The 18759-nt window shown below is 35.0% G+C and overlaps 1 protein-coding gene across 7 annotated transcripts in view; it reads right to left on the bottom strand.

Moving 5' to 3' along the window:
- Positions 1-18759, bottom strand: part of MYO9A (myosin IXA) — a 274015-nt gene that overhangs the window by 68374 nt on the left and 186882 nt on the right. For 4 of the 7 annotated variants that reach the window (XM_037047139.1, XM_037047138.1, XM_037047144.1 and 1 more), the window contains 6 exons: positions 16563-16712; positions 15455-15777; positions 13254-14849; positions 10024-10123; positions 9304-9516; positions 3746-3858 (listed from right to left, as the gene is read on the bottom strand). In XM_037047139.1, the coding sequence (XP_036903034.1) occupies positions 3746-3858; positions 9304-9516; positions 10024-10123; positions 13254-14849; positions 15455-15777; positions 16563-16712 (2495 nt within the window). The remainder of the gene's footprint in view (positions 1-3745; positions 3859-9303; positions 9517-10023; positions 10124-13253; positions 14850-15454; positions 15778-16562; positions 16713-18759) is intronic. The other 3 variants (XM_037047140.1, XM_037047142.1, XM_037047145.1) reach the window with 3 other exon arrangements.

The raw sequence follows: 18759 nt of genomic DNA, 5'->3' as shown, positions 1-18759 counted from the left end.
CTTTTGTCACTATTGTTTTATGATGACATGTCTTTTGACATGGGTCTATGTCTATGTTGGGCCCTCAGTAGGCCCTTTCTATCTAGAAACTCATGTCCTTCAATTCAGTTAAATTATTTGAATTATTTTATTAACAATTTCATCCCTTCCATTTTCTTTGTTCTGTCTTTTCAAAGCTCCTATCACTGGGTCATTGGATCCACTGAAAAGCTAGCTCCTCTAATTTTCTTATTTTTTCTTGCCTCTTCATCTCTTTGTCTACTTGCTAAAGTAAGCAACTTTCTGAGATATGGCCTCAACTTTGTAACACTTCTGAGCTGTTTCTTTATGCTATCTTTTTAAACCTCAATGTTTCTCTTTCATGCACTATTTTCTTTCATGGATGTACTGAACAGTCATATTTATTTATGCAGACCTGTTGATAGTTGTACCTATCTGTCTTGAGTTCCACACACTTCCCACCCTACATAGTTTATTTCTCTCAAGTTGTATTTTATCCATTAGTTTTCGTTTCTTTCATATGTTTCCTCAGATGTGTGACAATCAAAAATAGGGTAAAAAAAAAAAGCTGTTCGGTGGGGCTTCCAAACTGTGGTCTTCCTTGTAGGGTTAGCTGGTTCATCTGTTTTGTAGGGAGGGAGAGCCCCTGATACCAGTATCTCTAGGTCTTTCCTAAAGGGTTGGACAAAACGTCCCAAAGACTCTTTGAACCATCTGCTTAGATGGTACATTAAATATGGAAACTACATCGGGGGAAAAGCTGGGCAATGTTAACATTCAATATGTGGACAGTCATTAAATCCCCCGTGCCAAATATGTAACCCCCAGGCAGAGATCTTCTGTCTTTATCCTTTCTAGGGAATAAATCTCCTGTTTTCTGTTGGATGGGGGAAGACCAATCAAAAGGAGGCTTCTTTCTCAGGTTTATCCAGTTGGTTTAGGGTTCAAATTTCCCCTACCAATACATTTAAAATTTGTTTATTTACTTTTGGATACTAGTTTTATTATAGTTGTTTCCTGTTGTTTTGCTGTTGTTGTTTTTGCTTCTGCATACATTTTGTCATTTTGGTAATTTTGGAGGAGAAAGTAGAAATTAAATTTATATACTTGATCTGCTGTCTCCAGCTATATGCTCCTTCTAGTTTGTCAAAATTTGATCTCCAAAATGATCTGCTCTAGATTTGGGTTACTGTATTTTGCCGTGTATAATGCATACCCACATTTTTTGCCCAAACTTTCAGGAAAAAAATCTTCCCTTTTAATTTTTAATTCAATTATTTATTTGTTTATATTTAAAAACAAAACTGATCATCATATTCCAGGGTATTATTTTGCATACAGACACTGTTACTGCTTTCTAGGGTTACACTTTTAATGCATAAGCATAAATAAAAAAATTAAAAACATTTATATAGATATAAAATTAGTACTACTCATGTATAATGTGCATACTTATTTTTCCCTCAAAAATTTGGGCAAAAAGGGCCCATTATGCACAACAAAATACGGTACCTAAGATTATCCCTTGGCAATTATTAAGGAGATAGTCTTTAATAGGGTTATGAACCAGACAGACTTCAAGTATTCAGTGAGGGCCCAATTGCCTTATATAACATAATAAGAAACAAAAACACTTATTTAGTCTGCCTTATTTTTCTTTAAATATTTTGCAGAGTCAGTTTTGGTAATAAGTATTTTTCTTGAAATAGATAAATTGTATTTGTACTTTAAATTCATTTTTAAAGAAATAAATTATTCTGTCCTGGCTGGTGTAGCTCAGTGGATTGAGCACGGGCCTGCAAACCAGAGGATCGAGGTTCGATTCCCAGTCAGGGCACATGCTTGGGTTGCGGGCCACTTCCTGGCAGGGGACACACGATACATGATACATTGTGTGTCCTCGGCAGAGGCAACCATACATTTTTCTCTCCCTCTCTCCTTCCCTTCCCCTCTAAAGATAAATAAATAAAATATTTTTAAAAAAGAAATAAATTATTCTAAAATTTCTTCTATATCTGCAATAATTTCATCATCNCCTGGCTGGTGTAGCTCAGTGGATTGAGCACGGGCCTGCAAACCAGAGGATCGAGGTTCGATTCCCAGTCAGGGCACATGCTTGGGTTGCGGGCCACTTCCAGGCAGGGGACACACGATACATGATACATTGTGTGTCCTCGGCAGAGGCAACCATACATTGATATTTCTCTCCCTCTCTCCTTCCCTTCCCCTCTAAAGATAAATAAATAAAATATTTTTAAAAAAGAAATAAATTATTCTAAAATTTCTTCTATATCTGCAATAATTTCATCATCAATTAATAAAAATTGTGGAGAGGGGTTTAAATTGTGACTTTGCTGTTTTTATTTTTCTAATTTAAAAAAATTTTTCAACCACAGTCCATACCCAACACCATTCTGCACTAGGCCCAGATGTATAGCAAAGTGGCCAGAAAAATCACATACCCTACAGAGTGATCTGCCCGCTACTCCAAGTACCCACTTTGCCCCATACATATTTATCTCAATATTATTGACTATATTCCCTATGCTGTAATCTACATTTCTGAGGCTGTTCCATAAATACCAACTAGTACTGTTTAAGACCTTGACATTTTTCACCCTGCCCCCTGGCACCCCTCCCCTCTGACAGCTGTCAGTCTGTTCTCTGTACACATGAGTGTATTTCTATTTTTTAAATTTATTTTGTTCACTAGATTCCACACATAAGTGAAATCATATGGTAGTTGTCTTTCTCTCACTGACTTATTTAATTTAGCATAATACCCTTTAGGTCCAATCATGCTGTGATGAATGGTAGTATTTCATTGTGTAAATGTACCACAGCTTTTTTTATCCACTCATCCACTGATGGGTACGCACCTGGACTGCTTCCATATCTTGGCTATTATAAATAATGATGCAATGACCATAGGTATGTATATATTCTTCTGCGTTAGTGTTTCAGGTTTCTTTAGATATATTCACAGAAGTAAAATTGTTGGGTCATAAAACAAGTCAATTTTTAATTTTTTTAAAATTTTACTTATTTATTTTTAGAGAAAGGAAGGGAGGGAGAAAGGGAGAGAAACATTAATGTGTGGTGGTCTCTTTGAGTGCCCCCTACTGGGGCCTTGACTGGCAACCCAGGCATGTGCCCTGACTGGGAACAGAACCAGTGACCCTTTGGTTCACACACTGGTGCTTAACCCACTGAGCCATGCTAGCCAGGGTCCATTTTTAATTTTCTGAGGGGCCTCCACACATTGTTTTCCATAGTGGTTGTACCAATCTGCATTTCTACAAACAGTACACTAAGATTAAGGTTCTCTTTTCTCCACATTCCAAATACATTTGACAAATGAAAATTCCACATACTCTCTTAAAGAGAATAGCATTATTTCCCGAAAGATTGTTCCAGTTCCAGTTATAAAACACTTGGAATAGAATCTAAGTCCAAAGCCAGATTTTCAATGTCATTCTGGTGTAATCTTTCTTACAACAACAAAGAAAAATCACAAGTAATATAATGATTTAAAGACTTTGCCCAAATCACACTTACAAAGATAAAGCTCATTTTATACATCTGAATTATTATGTGTCTATCACACAGTAAGTACTTAATACTTGTTGAAAATAGAAACTAACTGCTCTATCAATTATGCTTTTGAAAAGAGGCTCAGTATTCAACTACAGTCAATTAGGGAAAAGAATATTATCCCTATTAACTCTCAGTGTATACTTTATACCTTATATCCAAATCTGAAGACTTCTGTCTCACTGCCAATTTCGTAATCTCTCCTTGAGACATAGTCTTATGAAGCTTTGTTTCTTCATCAACTGAAGAAAATCGCTGTGATGTCTGTAATAATTATATACATGAAAGACTTTAAAATCAAGTAACTATATCATAGCAGTGTAATTAAAACTCGGGTTATATAATTTTTTTGAGAATTATACCTATTAAAAACATATAAAAATACATTAATATTATTCAGAGATTTATCGACATAAAAGAACCTATTAAAAACTCTATTAAATGCCTAGAACAATCTGAAGTAAAGAGAACTTAAGTCAATGAAAATGCTAAATAGGACATTTGAGCTCGTTTTCTGACAGTTTAACAAAGAATATCAAGTGAAAAGAAAGAAATAAGTCAAAACTTCTAAAGAGACAGACAAAAGATCAAGAATCTGATGAATACGGAATGCTAAGTACAGTCTTTCATACCTCCTTATTTTTATGGCTTAAGTTGCTATTATAGATTATTGTTATATACATTAAAGGATTTAAAAGAGCAAGTACACAGAAAGATACGAAAAACCAAAGGACCACAGAATAAAAAATCATTATTACAAATAACAGTGTAAATTATAAACAAACAACTCACATGGCTATCCAACTGAGACCTGATTTTCAATTGGCAGTTCCTGTGCCGTTTGTTTACAATAAGCCCTTTTAAAGACAATGTAGTTTGAAGGACAGAATTTCTTATTACTCATTCAAGTCATTTTTCAGTATTTCCTTTTTCTAAACTACAATATTTCTAAGTCCTTAGCCTGCTTGACTATGGCCTTATCGACAGAAACCATCTTGAGCTGTTAAAATGGAAAATTTTAAGAGTTGAGGCTGAATCTATCAGTTATATTAATAAATATGAATAGATTCAACTCACCTATTAAGGAAAGAAAATTTTAATTTGGCTCACAAAGCAGGACAACCAAACTACACTGTGTAGAAAACACACTTCTAAAACAAAAAGATGGAGAATGGCTAAAAATTAGAGTATGCCCAAAGGTATTCTGAGCAAATAGAAATACTAAGAAAACAGAGGCTATGATATTAACTGAATAGGATTCAAGCAAAAAGTCCTGAATGTGACAAAAGATATTTTTTTAAATCCTTACCCAAGGACATGCTTATTGATTTTAGGGCGAGAGGAAGGGAGAGATGGAGAGAAACATCGATGTGAGAGAGAAACATTGATTGGTTGCCTCTTACACATGTCCTGACCAAACTGAACCCAATGTAGGCATGTGCCTGGACTGGCCTGGACCGGGAATTGAACCTATCACCTTTTGGTGTATGGGACGATGCTCCAACCAACTGAGGCACAACGGCTAGGGCACAAAAGACATTTTTTAAATACTAAAAGCCACAACTCATAATAAATAATAGGAGACTTTAACACATTCTCTCTGTGTAAGACAGATCAAGTGTACAAAAAACAAAAATATATAAAACAACATACTCAGTAAGGTAGAGATTATTAAATGTATTGAAACTGTACACTCTAAATAGAAAATACATCTTATCAAATACACATGGTACAGTCACAAAAACTGATAATATATATATGAAGTAAAAAATAATACTGATAAATCTGATTAAATAGAAACATTACAAATATTCTTTGATCATGTCATAAAACTAGAAACTAACACATAAAAAACAAAATGACTCTTCCTTTGAAAACTAAAAAAAATTTATTATATAAGCTCTCAACAAAAAAATTGTAATATGAGCTGAAATTACATTTTTTTTCTAAAAAAACTTTACATATTAGAATAAATAAGATACATCTGAAGCACTGCTCAGAGGAGAATTTGGAGCCTTAAATATTTGTATCAATAAAAATAAATACATTATTCCAAACCCCCAAATCAAAAGCTATAAAAGTAAAAAACATAACTGGAAGAAAGCAAACAGATAATAACAAAGGCAAAAGCAGAATCAGAAAAGAATGGGGGGTAAGCAGGTATAATAAATAAATTAAAATCCTGCTATTTTGAAAAAGATTAACAAATGACATGTTAGCTAAAAAAAAGAAAAAAACACAAATCTACAAAATAAGAAATGACAAAGGGGGAATAACCATTGGAACAAAGAATTTTTAAAAATCTTAAGAGACTACTTACTTTCTAAACTTTTATGCAAATAAACTGAAAAGTTGGATGAAATAGATAATTCCATAAAAAAAAAACTATTTACCCAAATTGGACCCATTAGGTAGAAAGCTTAAATGACTAATTTTACTAGAATAGAGGAACTTAGAAAGAAATTATGTCATAAAACAGTACCAATCCCAGATAGTTTCATAGAGAAATTACATAAAATCTTCAAAAAGCAGAGTCACAATGCTATAAACTATATCTAACTTTTGGGGGAGAATAAAATACACATATAAGAACTAAGTGTACTCAACAGTGTGGCTGTTATCTGGGGGCCGCCCATTTAAACCTCTTCTGTCATAGGCTTCGTTCACTACCAATGAGTTTTCCAACTTTCAATGACTACTTCAAAATCACTAGTCTGTGTTCTAAAATCCTCTAAACATCCTGCCCTGACTTCCCCTTTCTGAGAAATTACTAAGACCTAGTCAAGGTGGATTTTCACTTACTATAAAATAAGCTAATAAATTTAGGTTTAATCAACACATTTTTCCGGCAGTTTTTTTGTGGAGTGGATAGCGGAATGAAAGAAAACTCAATACAGCTTATGTACTAGAGAGTATCTCAGAGAATAACAAACAAATAGGAATATAAAAAGTGACAGCAGTTTTTCTGAGGGGATGAGAAATTTAGCTTTATCATACTGGAGATGAAGAAGACAAATTCTGAGGAGGTATTTGGGAATCATACCCATAGAAATGATTGTTTTAACTCTGGTAAATGGCAGAAAAAAACTATACAGAGAAAACTGTAATGTTACCTATACCAATCCTACAAATAAGGAATAGAAATCATTCTATTAATTCAGCATTCAGAAGACTGACAGACTAAATTACTATATAAAAGCCACCTTAAAAATACTGCTTAGCAGAATGGGTCATTCTTCTTGGATAAAAGCCAACAGAGTGGATCTAGGAACTGAGAGCAGCAAATAGAGACTGAACAGTTATTCAAATGGTAGAGTTAAAAGTAGAAAACTAAAAAACAAAATACCAAAATCTTGAGGAGGAAATATACTACTCTCGCCTCCACTCCTACAAAGGCAGTTAAAAAATGATGAACAATTCATCAACTCAGGTGGTAATCCTTATCAAACTCCCTTCACGTAATTCATTTATAACTGTCTTTATCTCATTAGACATTTCACAACTGGAAGGGTCAGAGGGCTTCATCCAACAGTGAATGACACACTTCTTGGCAGAAGTCAGTGATAGGATCACATTGTCCAGAAAAAAAAAATTCCCCCAAACTGTCCCGTTTTTAAAATCCATGTACTCAGAAAATCAAGCCCATTTAAAATTCTGAAGATATCTCAATCATGAGAATTCAGTAGATTCCATTTACAAACAATTGGTCTTCATCTTCACAATATCAGATAACATCAGAACATGGAATATTTTCAATATAAACAGAAACACATTTTAAAACTGTCCCTACCGTTCCCACCCCCAATCCCACTAAGTATTAGCATATTCTAGAAAGCAAAGCTTCTCCATGCAAGTATCCACCAGAAACCACCACCACCACCTGTTCCTAAAATAGCTAGTGATGAAACAGAAGGGCAGTGAGAAAGCTGGAGAGGTGACTAACACACTGCAGGGTGGGTGTTCTATAACTACTGGCATGCAATGACTGTCAAGCAGGTGAACAGGATCATAGGCAGAGGCTACCAGCTAGAAGCCTTAAAGGGGCTGAACGCTCCAAGCACAAAGCCCAACTTCCTGGTTCATCTCAGTAGCGTTCTCAGTGAGAAAGAAGTCTACCACCAAAAGGACTAAGGTTTGTAATGAAGGAAACTCTCAGGAACAAAGCAGCAATTATAAATGCTAAGTTCTTCCACAAGTGAAACATTTACTTATGCTTTAGAGAACAAATTCAGTATGCTCTCTATTCACACTACAAAATATATCTAAGTAGTACTTTTCATTAATATTAGTTTGATTCAATATATAATTTCATCTTTAATAATCATATAAGAATATGTATGTGTTGTTATTTTTTACTCAAAAACAGGGCACCTTGAAAGTGAAGTTGTTTTATCCTATCTGAAGAGAGGGCTTTGGCTCTATTAATGGACATACAGACCGTTCCCAACTTTTATAATCCGACAGTCTGGCTCAGGGCAATGACCCACTTGTCTAATTAGAGAACTTGTAGTGCATTTTTCTGTGATATTGTTTTTCCTTTCTTAGAATGTCAATATTGTCATTTATCCTCAACAAAAGATAAAGAAAATGAGAGTATTCTAGAAATTAACAAAAATTTTAATTAACTAGATCTTTGGCACAATCATCAGCTTAAAAGAGTTCAAAGATAAAATCTTTAATGAGTCAAAAGAAGATCATCAGACCATCCTAAAATTTTTCTCCCATAAAAAAGAATGAGACCCAATTAGTTAAGAATATGGATAGAAATAACCTGCATACCGCTCTACTTCATCAGCAGTAATGTTTTAGTACGTATCATACATACAGGGTCCTGATATTGTGTATTTTCCAGGACAATTCCAAAATCAAACACTTTATATTCACAAATGCATTCATACTTCTTAAACTACATGTGTACCTAATTTTTGTTGAGATATAAAGATAAGGTTATATTCTTAGTCAAAATAGTACAGTTTTATTCAAACCTAACTCTATCATTATAACCTGCGATTAATACAAACATATTACATACAAAACCTTCTACTTTGCCAGGTTGGTCTAGGGAGAGATTTTTGGTACTGCTCGTTAAATTTTTAAAAATTAATGTTTATTTTTTATTACTAAAAATTAGGGAGGAGAAAGCAAGTTTAAAGAAAACACCATTTCAATTAAAAGCTACTGGATTGTTTAACACATACCCTAGTCACTAGATCAGGGAGGGGTCAGGAAACTAAGTCAAATAGAATCTATTGCCTATTTCTGTAAGTAATTTTACTAGAACAGAGCCATGCCCACTTGTTAACTTATTGTCTACGGTTGTTTTCACTCAATGGTGGCAGACTTAAGTAGTTGCAAAGGAGACTGCATGTCCCACAAAGTCTAAAATGTGTATCATATGGCCCTTTACTGAAAAACATATTTGAAGGTTTCTGCTCTAAGCCCTTCAAGATATAACACAGAAAATTTCTACATTAGTGCCAAGTTAATCTCAATGTTGCCTAATTTATGATTCGACATGCACTGTTACAAAGTGTCCTTTATCTTAGTCCTATTAAATTAAAGTTTAGCTTATTTGCTGTGTTCACTGAGGTTTCCCATGTACAAACCATTATATGGGGAAGAGGCTGTGAAAGTTAGCTTTAGATAAGCAAAGACTATTCCCATCAGATTTGCTTGTTGCTTAGTTTTCTTATATTGCTGTAAAATTACCATTTCGGAGTCACTGTGAGAGGCCTGACCCAGGCTGGGTGCTGGCCCTAGCTCAGAGTGAGAAGGTTGGTCAAGGGAGAGAAGGGGCTCAATGTCATCGTAATCATCTTCCTCTGTATCCCCCTCCCCATCAGCAAAAGTACCTCTAGTCAAGAAATCGGAGCGCGTCCGCGCCATTCGAGCTTTCTTTTTATGGGCCGGTCTGGCAACCTGCTTGACCAAATGATAAAACAAATAACACAACAATGTTTTGTTTTTGTTTTTGGGATGGGGGAGATGATGCCAATGAAAGACATCAGCGCGCTCATGAATTTCTTGTAACATCCTGCCCACCCCACCGCGCCCTTTCCACTAGAAGTGACAGAGATAACCAAAAGCAATCCATACACATTACTCTGGACAAAGGATGAAGATGGAAGCTAAATCTACATAGCCACGGAAGTCATCTTTCACTGCCATAATAAGTCACCAAAGTCACTTGCATAAATTGCCTTTTTTTCTTAGCAACTTTTTTATCAATCCAGTCTCATATCATTAGGCATCATTCCCTGCCTGAAGTATACCTCCCTTAAGTATAGCAGACTTAACTCACGGCTTCTTTCTCTATAAAACTCTTGGTAGTAATGGGTAGATGAGACACTATATCTACAAGATTGGAATTTCCAAAATAGTGTGCATCTATTTTGCATAGAGTATAGATAAACAAAATTTCATACTTACCTCTCCTTGGCCCGGCCCAGTTAACTTTACAGGTTTTGGAGTTGGTTCATCTTGTTTACGGAGTTGAAGATTTCCACTGTTTAAGGATTCCTTGCTGATGCTTAGAATAAAAAATCAGGATTACATTTCAATTCCTAGCAGATATCTGATGGCAGCAGTCTCAAAGTATAGCACGAAATATAGTTTAACAAGCTACGTCAAAGAATTCTAGACAATTCCACATATATATCCAGAACTTACTCAATTCCTAAAATAATACAACCCCCAAAACTTTTTGTTTACCTAATTGATATTATTACTAAAAATTTACATGTATGAATAAATTACTAGAGACCCTGCCCTGGTAACCACTGGGCATATTCCACTATGATGACATATGTTTAATAACAGTAGTAGCAAAATTAGTTCATGAAACGATATGGATTTAATGATGAGAAAGGGAAAGTACAAAGTCCCCAAATCCTTAGAATTAGACCTAGAATGGGTCTTTAACTCTAATCACTATAAAGTACCTGATAAGTAGCCACCCAGCAATAAGGGCCTCATTACCTTATAGAGATGATTCCTATTGGTTAGCAAATTTTCTATCTGACATCTCTCTGTAGCTTTCATCTGCTGTCTTTATTTTAAAACTTGAGATTGTACAGAATAAAACAATACTAGCAGTATAGAAGTTGTTATCAAGCTAAAAGGTGTGCCCCGAACCATACAGATGGTATAGTGTTAGTATCTGAAAATTAAATTTTGCTTGAATGACCATATGATGTGATTGTTTTATCATTATATTCTTTGTAGAAATGGATGTCAGTGTCTGAGGAATATCTGAATAGAACCTGTATTTTCATGGCCCCGATTACCTATGTTAACTCGGTGCCACAAGTCTTAAAATTTACCAAAAACATTTTGCTAATCTCTCCTTAGCAGGACTATAAGCTCATTGAGAATCATATCTTACCTTCTAGCATAAGTTTAAAGTAGACACTAACTTAGAATATGAGTTGGCAGACTAACTTCTCTACCATACAAAATCTTCCATTTCATTTTATACATAAAGAACTAGGCTATAAGAGGTTACCCTGTCCTCTGCCCTATGTGATAAACCCTAAACAAACCTAAAGAAACGGCAATTTTTCCTTGCTGATGGCATTTCAGAGATCTCCCTTTTTGACCAGTGTATGATCAAGCCTAGCAATCCCAGTTTGTCCCAAAGATTCCCTTTAGGCCATTAAAATCTCTCCTGCCACAGTCGAGCCTATTGGCCTTGATTTGTTCTCCAAAAAGAGAAACAACTAGTAGGACCTTTGACAGCACGTGACCACCCTAACTTTTAAACTCACAGTATTTTCTTTAGATCTCTGCATTTCTTTTTGTTCTCCCTCACGAATCAGATGAAGACAACTAAAGACTTACCACCACTATGGCACAGAAAGAACGCTAACCTGGTGATACTTCCTAATCATTAAACCCAGTGCTGATTTCTAATGATGAACTCAGGTTCTAGACCCAGCTATTTAATGTGACCTTAAACAAATCATTTCATCTCTAGGGTAGCCAATGAGCTTTTTTCTAATATGTAAGAATGGGACGAGATAAATTTAGGAACACCAACATTTATAATTCTATAAAATGCTCAAGTTTCTAGTAGTACTTACAGAATGAGAGGAGACCTGAAGTATGACTTTGAGTTAAGCTTTCACATAAACAATCTAATATATAATCATTTTGAAGATAAACAGATCCTAATGAGGTAAAGCAAACTAAATCAAGTAGACTTATCTTAAAAAGTTGATTTAAAAAAGCAATTCACAAGGATGACTAATGTTTTTTGAAATGTACAAGTAAGACTTCTACAAAGCAGACTCTTGGATCCAACAACTCTACACAAACATACACATTGTACATCACTAAACTTAATTAAAGTGACAGGAAATAATATTTTTTTAATACTCTGAAGGGCTTATAATGCCATACAGAGTCTTTGAACTTCTGAGTAATCTCTAGACTGCTGGCAGAAATTGGACCTCAATCTATCATTTAGTCCAAGTATATTTCATAATACTGTGTAGAAATCATTAGCAGAAAAAATATGAGTGATATCTTGCCCACATTTACAAGGGGTTTCTATAATATCTGTATACAGTTTTAAAGACAGAAAGATTAAAAACTTAGGAGATAAGAGAAAAAAGTTAATCTTAGTTAATATGAAGTTTACTTTTTTTGCCCTAAAATATAGCCCTCACCTTTCACTTAAACAGTGATATTCTCCCACAAGAACTGAAAGAATCCACCATATAAAAAGACTTAATACAAATATCTTAAACTTGATCAAATATTTTATGAACTACTTAAGAAATGCTTTTCTTAAAATGGAAATAACTGTACTTGAACACTAATAAAAAAAAGTGGAAAAACAACAACAAAAGCTTTTCTGGTGGCTATAACTAGTTAATAAAATTTAAAAATATAAAGATTTTCCACTTCCATGAGGTATATAATATAGTCAAACTCTTAGAAACAGAAAGGAGAGCTGTTGTTAGTAGGGGGTTGGGAAAAAAGGGGAGTTGTACAATGGGTAATTGAGTTTGTTTCTGCAAAATGAAAAAGTTCTAGAGATTTGTTGCATAACAATGTGCATATAATTAACACTACTATACTGTACATTTAAAATAGTTAAGATGTTAAATTATGTTTTTTACAACAAAAAAAGCATAACTAACTTAATAAAGAACAAAAAATAGGCCATCAGCTGTAAGGAAGCACATTAACTTTAAAGCCTGAAACTAATAAGCTTGGACTGCTACATATAACAGTAGAAGGGCAACCAGCACTTGCTGAAAACCTATGTTTACTGGCACTGTATTACCCTTCTCACTTAATGGGAAGGAACCAACAATTGCTTTCTGTGCTTAGTCAATTCTTAGGGTATAATTATATTCAATTTCAAGTGGCTGGTAGAGTCAACAATTATGGATATTTTTCATGCAGAGAAAACAGCTAATTTGAATAGCACCCATACAAAGAGTTGAGGATGATCAAGGCACCTTAACAAGGGCAATTTTAAAAATTAAAGTGAGACTTTCCATCAGAAAACAGATTATGACTCATTTTATTGTGATACTAACTTTGCTGCAGTGGTCTGGAACTGAACCCTCAATATCTCGGAGATATGCCTATGAAATTCTCCAAAAAGTTTCTCATTTATACATAAAAAAAATAAACATATCACTTACAGGGGAATACTCTTATTTTCCTTTGGTGTGTAGAAAATGGCCCTAGTAGTTCCATCTCTGAGAGGGTCATTAGATTTGTGGCCATAAGCCTGAGTTGGTCTAAAGTGTTCTTTTTTTGAAACCTGATTATTAGAGAGGTTACAGGCTACATTTGGTTGGGTGCACATTTTGTGTGTCTTGGACAATTCATCGACAGTACTAGATTGACACGGGCCTCCTTTTCTTTCAAAGCATAGGAAGACAGTTCGATCCTGCATGGGTAATTGAGCAGATGGACTGTCTTTTGGGGCAAGAGTTGCATCTTTTACAGTTATTGTTGGAGGCCCAAGTACATCGGATTCTTCCTTCTTTGGGGTATTCAGGATGAGGAGAGAGGATGGCCTCTCTACTCTTTGCTTTGATTGATGGGAAGATGATACTGGGAAAGACTCCCCAATTCTTGGTTTTTCAATTGTCTTGAAAGCTTTACGCTCCCTCTCTAAAATATCTGTTTGCTGGCGAATCTGTTCCATCATCTCTTTTTCATTCTTTTGCTGCAATTGCTTTTGCCTTTTTTCCTTCTCAGTGTTGAGCTTTTCCAACTTTTTAAGGACAGTATTAGAAGAATCTGTATTCCAAGAAGCAACAACTTGATTTTCTCCTGAGAAGTGGTACTTTCTGGCTTCCCTGTTGCTATCTAAAGTAAGAACTGGAAGTGTTTCTTCGCTTTCCATTAGTTTGTTTCTCTGGATACTTGTATCTAGTTGGGAACTTGTTTTCAGTGGGTCTTGTTGAGGAATATAAAAAAATGTAGGCAGACTACTGGAAATGAAGGGGTCTCTCAGGGGTGGCTTATGGGTAATAGATTCAGAACTGCAAACCAGTTTTTCCTTCATAGTCCCATTCTTCAAATGCACTGATTCAGAGGGTGCCCCCTTTTGAATCACTGTACAATTAGTCTCACTTGAGGCACTGAGGGCATTGTCCTGTGAATCAAATTTTTGACTTCTAGATATCTCAGGTGATAGAAACTGCAAGTTTCCTTCATCTAAAATTACAGGCTCCAGTTTGCACTTCTGGCTTTCCTCACAGCTCAGAAGTTCCAAGCTTCCTTGAGAGCTTTCACTGTCAGGTGTACCCTGAAGGGACTGAAGACCCTCAGGCATCAGTTCCGTAGACCACCTTCGTTCTTCTGAAGGAGACACACCACCAAGAGAACGAACTTTCAGCAATTCTAAGCTAAATATAGCTTGTTCTAGTTCTCTCATTCTCCGACTTTCTCTTTTGGCACGTCCTACTTTTTTCTGGTGGAGATCCTCCAAGGACTTGGGTCTCTCTCTCACAATTACATCTTCCTGCAAGTCCACACCACTTTGGCTTCTGGCTCTCTCCTGTCGCTTGTTTGGGGATTCCTTCCAGCAGTCCACTAAATTATTTTGATTGCTCTCTATTACAGATTTACATTCTTCTACAGCTTTTACTCTGTTATCAAAGGAACAATCCTCCCATTGTGAAGGGTCTGAACCATGAATTTTCACAGAACCATATGGCTCAATATTTTTCAATCCAAGCTGTATTTTTGTTTCTTTTAGTCTTTGTTCTTTTAAAGCTTTAAATCTATATAAAAATTAAAAAGAAGTACGTTAGATCTATGTCTTGGTTACCACTGGAGAGAATAGTCTCAAAAATTTTTTACTACATCTAAGTATTTCTCAAAATAACTTGGTTGCACATTTCATAACTCCTTTTCCCTTAGTGAGATTATATTTCTTTAAGTGAATTATTCCTATTTGGAATAATAATTATTTCCTATTTGGAATAAAATTATTCCCATTTTATTCTACTAAAAAATAAATAAATAAAATCAGAAGTAAAGCTCTCATTTAACAATATCCTTACTTTAAGGTAAACCTTAAAAATAAAATTGAAGTTTCTAAAAGTAAAAACTTTGAATATTGCCAATTTTTAAACCTAATGTAAAAGTTAACTCTTAGCAGTTATAACTGTAGATCACAGGTTTTCAACCCAATTTAATTCAATAAACACTTATTTAGCATCTATTATATACCATACAAAGCAGGTTAAAGTTGCTAGGAGTATCACAGTTTAGCAGAGAAGACACATTGCATGTAACCAGTTCTAATACTAGTTAGGTAAGTATTAGAGCAGAGGAATAAACAACATATTTCAGCAGGGAGCATTATTATAACAACTTAGATTACCTCTGTCTTACTCTGAATCCTCTACATATTGACTGCAAATGGGTAATTTTGTTCCTTTGTTTGTGATACCTTTTACTTTCCCTATAGCCTCTCCATTGTGCCTGTATACAAACAGCAGCCCTTTGCCTCCGCCTGTAGTGCTCCCTCCACCTCTGCTGGAGGATGATGGCTGCAGTCCGGAGCTCCAAATACCGCTGCCGCTCTAAGTGAGCACGCCAAGAAGCTTGAAGGAGAGTAGCTGCATTAGCCATAACTAAAGCATCTTTTTGCACAGCTGCATCTCTGATGACTTGCTTCTGATTTAGGTAATTTCTCCAGAATCGCTACAGTAAAGACAAAGTAGTAACAGAAACTTGTCATATCTTATACCACAGTTTCACAGAAAAAAGAATAAATTTCTTATGTCTTAATTAAAAGGTAAGTGGCTAAATAGAGGGTGATTAAAATTTTTTTCTTTTCTTGATATACTTGGTTAAACAAATATTTTAGATAATATAACCTCAATAAAATTAATTTTAGAACTTAGTAACTTAAAATTTTTGATGCTTTCATGTCCTACAGATTAATTTTAACAAATTACAAATTATTCTCATGCTACAGGATGCCAATATTAGTAAGGTTTAAGGTCAATATATACACATTACAGAAATTAAGATATTAAAGATTTTCTTGTACAAAAAGTCCTATGGAAATAGCTATCATATAAATTGATGATGGAGAAAATAAAACAGATAAATATAAAATAAGGTACCTGTAGACCAAGATGAGTGTAACAGTGTAAGTATAACTCTTGAATATCATTCAGAAAATTATTAAATATAACTGTCAACAAAAATTAAGGCAAATATTCCTTTTGTCCCTAATCATACCTCACAAGCCATTATAAATTTGATTTAATTTAAATTCAACTCCACTGATATTTATTAATAGCTTATTATTATAAGCCAGATAATCTTTGTAGTGCTATCAACATTTCAAAACTGAGTAGGACACATTCATATCTCTGAAGAAATTTAGATTCTTATTTCATAGTAAAATAGTTCTGGTTACTAAAAAAAAAGGCCAAATAAACTAGCCAATCTTATGCAAGGAATCCTTTGCCTCCCACCTGGATGATAACTGATGCTTGTCTCAGATGGAGGAAATGCTGCCTGCACAGCAAGACCCTAAACCATCGCTGTAACAATATAATTCTGTGGAGCACCTCTTGGTGAAGCAGATCTTGTAGGTGCTGTCGTTCCTGCTCCTTTAGGAACACCTACCAGGAGGAAGAAGATGAAAAACACAATTTAAGAAGAAATAAGCCCTGGCCAAGTAACTCAGTTGGTTAGAGTACCATCCGAGTACGTCAAGGTTGCAGGTTTGATCCCAAGTCAGGGCACATACAAGAAGCAACCAATGAATGCCTACATAAGTGGAATAACAAATTGAGGTTTCTCTCTCTGTCCCTCTCACTCTCCCTTCCTTCACCCCTCTCTAAAATCGATTAATAAAAACAAATATTTTTTAAAAAGAAATGAGAAATTTATTTCATGAATCATCTCTTCTGTGATAAGCATTTTTAGAAAAGAACAAATACAGTAACATCTGCGTAAAAGCAGTACTTATAAATATTTCTATCAATTTATCCAAAGCAATCATTCTCAAAATGGAAAGAAGACATTAGAATGTAGAAGGCGATATGCTAAGGTACACATGTGTACAAAAATCCCAGTGTCAGAGATTAGGATACATTATTCCTTTGGGAAATTCACCACCATCATAAGCCAATGCACTACCGGTAGTATGTCACATTTTTCAAGGATGTGGAGTAGGGTGAAGAAAAGTAGAGAATCACATATCTTCAAATTTGATCACAACATGAATAAACCAATAATAAGTCTTTCTGAAATCCAGTATGCATCAAAGGCTTCTTGCTGCCCCAAACTATTAATTAGTTTATTTATTTACTCCATTCCATTAAAAAAATCTGTGGGAATTTAGGAGGGTACAAAGATAACTTAAACATGGTCCCTTAGGAAATAGGATTGGCACTCACCTTTAAGAGCAGGTAGATATGAAAAACTGTATAAACTTAAGGTATATAATACGATATTTTGATGTATGTATACATTATGAAATGATTACCACAATCAAACTAATTAACCTATTACCTATCTTTTTGTCAAAAATAAAATATTTTTAAAATGAGCACACAGGTATTAGGTACCAAAGAGGAAAACAGTAAACTAATAAGGATAAGAGACAGAGTACCCCACCTGAACAAAACAAGGAGTTGAAAATAATGATAAAAGCACATACAGGAGACAATGAAACACTTAATCTTCACAATGAAGATATTAAATAGATTAAAATAACAATATAGAGATTCTTGAAAAAGAGAAAGATACTTGAATATAATGGTTATCAGGGATTATTACTGGGTAGGAAACCAACATAAAGAACTAAGTATATTAAGATGATGATTTTGATACAATGGGTAGACTGAGTTAAATAGAATAACAAATAGACTTGAACCAGATGAAAAATCTGTTTACTGTAAGGGAAATATAAGTGAGGTAAAGAAACAGAATGAATGTGGAAGATGTATCAATGAGAAAAGGAGAGATGTGAGAATCATTTGTAAGGAAAAAAACCCCTCCAAACCCCAGAACTTTATAAAAGAATTAAATTGAAGGGTAAGCCAAATATGGTTTCTAGCCTAAGAAACTAGAAAAAGGATGACAGAAAGAATAAGTAACAAATTAAGAAAAGCAGTTGAATCAGGAAAAGGTAACTTTGGGCAAATGAAGTTTGAGATTACAGAACACTAGGAAGAGATGGTTTTTAAGCAGTTAAAAATTTAGGTAGAACTACAGAATGTGCCAGAAGCTCTTTAACATTGATTATATTATTTTTTCTTATGACAGCTGGTACACTATATTTTTATAAAACATTCTGAGGTCTGGACTTCCAGCCAAGATGGAGGCGTAGCTGGAAACACTGTGCCTCCTCGCACAACCAAGTTTAAAGACAACAAAGTTTTAGTAACAAAAACGCAGCCAAAACACAGAAAATTGAACTGTATGGAAGTCCGACAACAAGGAACCATTCAGCCAGACAGGTAAGAGGGGTGGAGTCAGCAGCAGAGTGGGGTCAGGCAGGCAAGATAGGCCTGACTGACCCAGGAGCACAAGCAGCGGTTGGCAGACCCCAGGCGTGAGATGGCAACAGACGTACCCCAGTGAGGGTGCAGGGTGGCTGGCTGACCACCGTCACACATTCAAGTGCAGATAAACCAAGCGAAGGAGTGAACAGTGAGACAC

This window comes from Sturnira hondurensis, unplaced genomic scaffold, assembly GCF_014824575.4.
Source record: "Sturnira hondurensis isolate 20B ecotype Veracruz unplaced genomic scaffold, ASM1482457v3 Scaffold0005329, whole genome shotgun sequence".
In the NCBI taxonomy this organism is placed as follows: Eukaryota; Metazoa; Chordata; class Mammalia; order Chiroptera; family Phyllostomidae; genus Sturnira; species Sturnira hondurensis.
The sequence above is the reverse complement of the archived record's forward strand: the minus strand, read 5'-3'. Positions and strand labels throughout refer to the sequence as shown.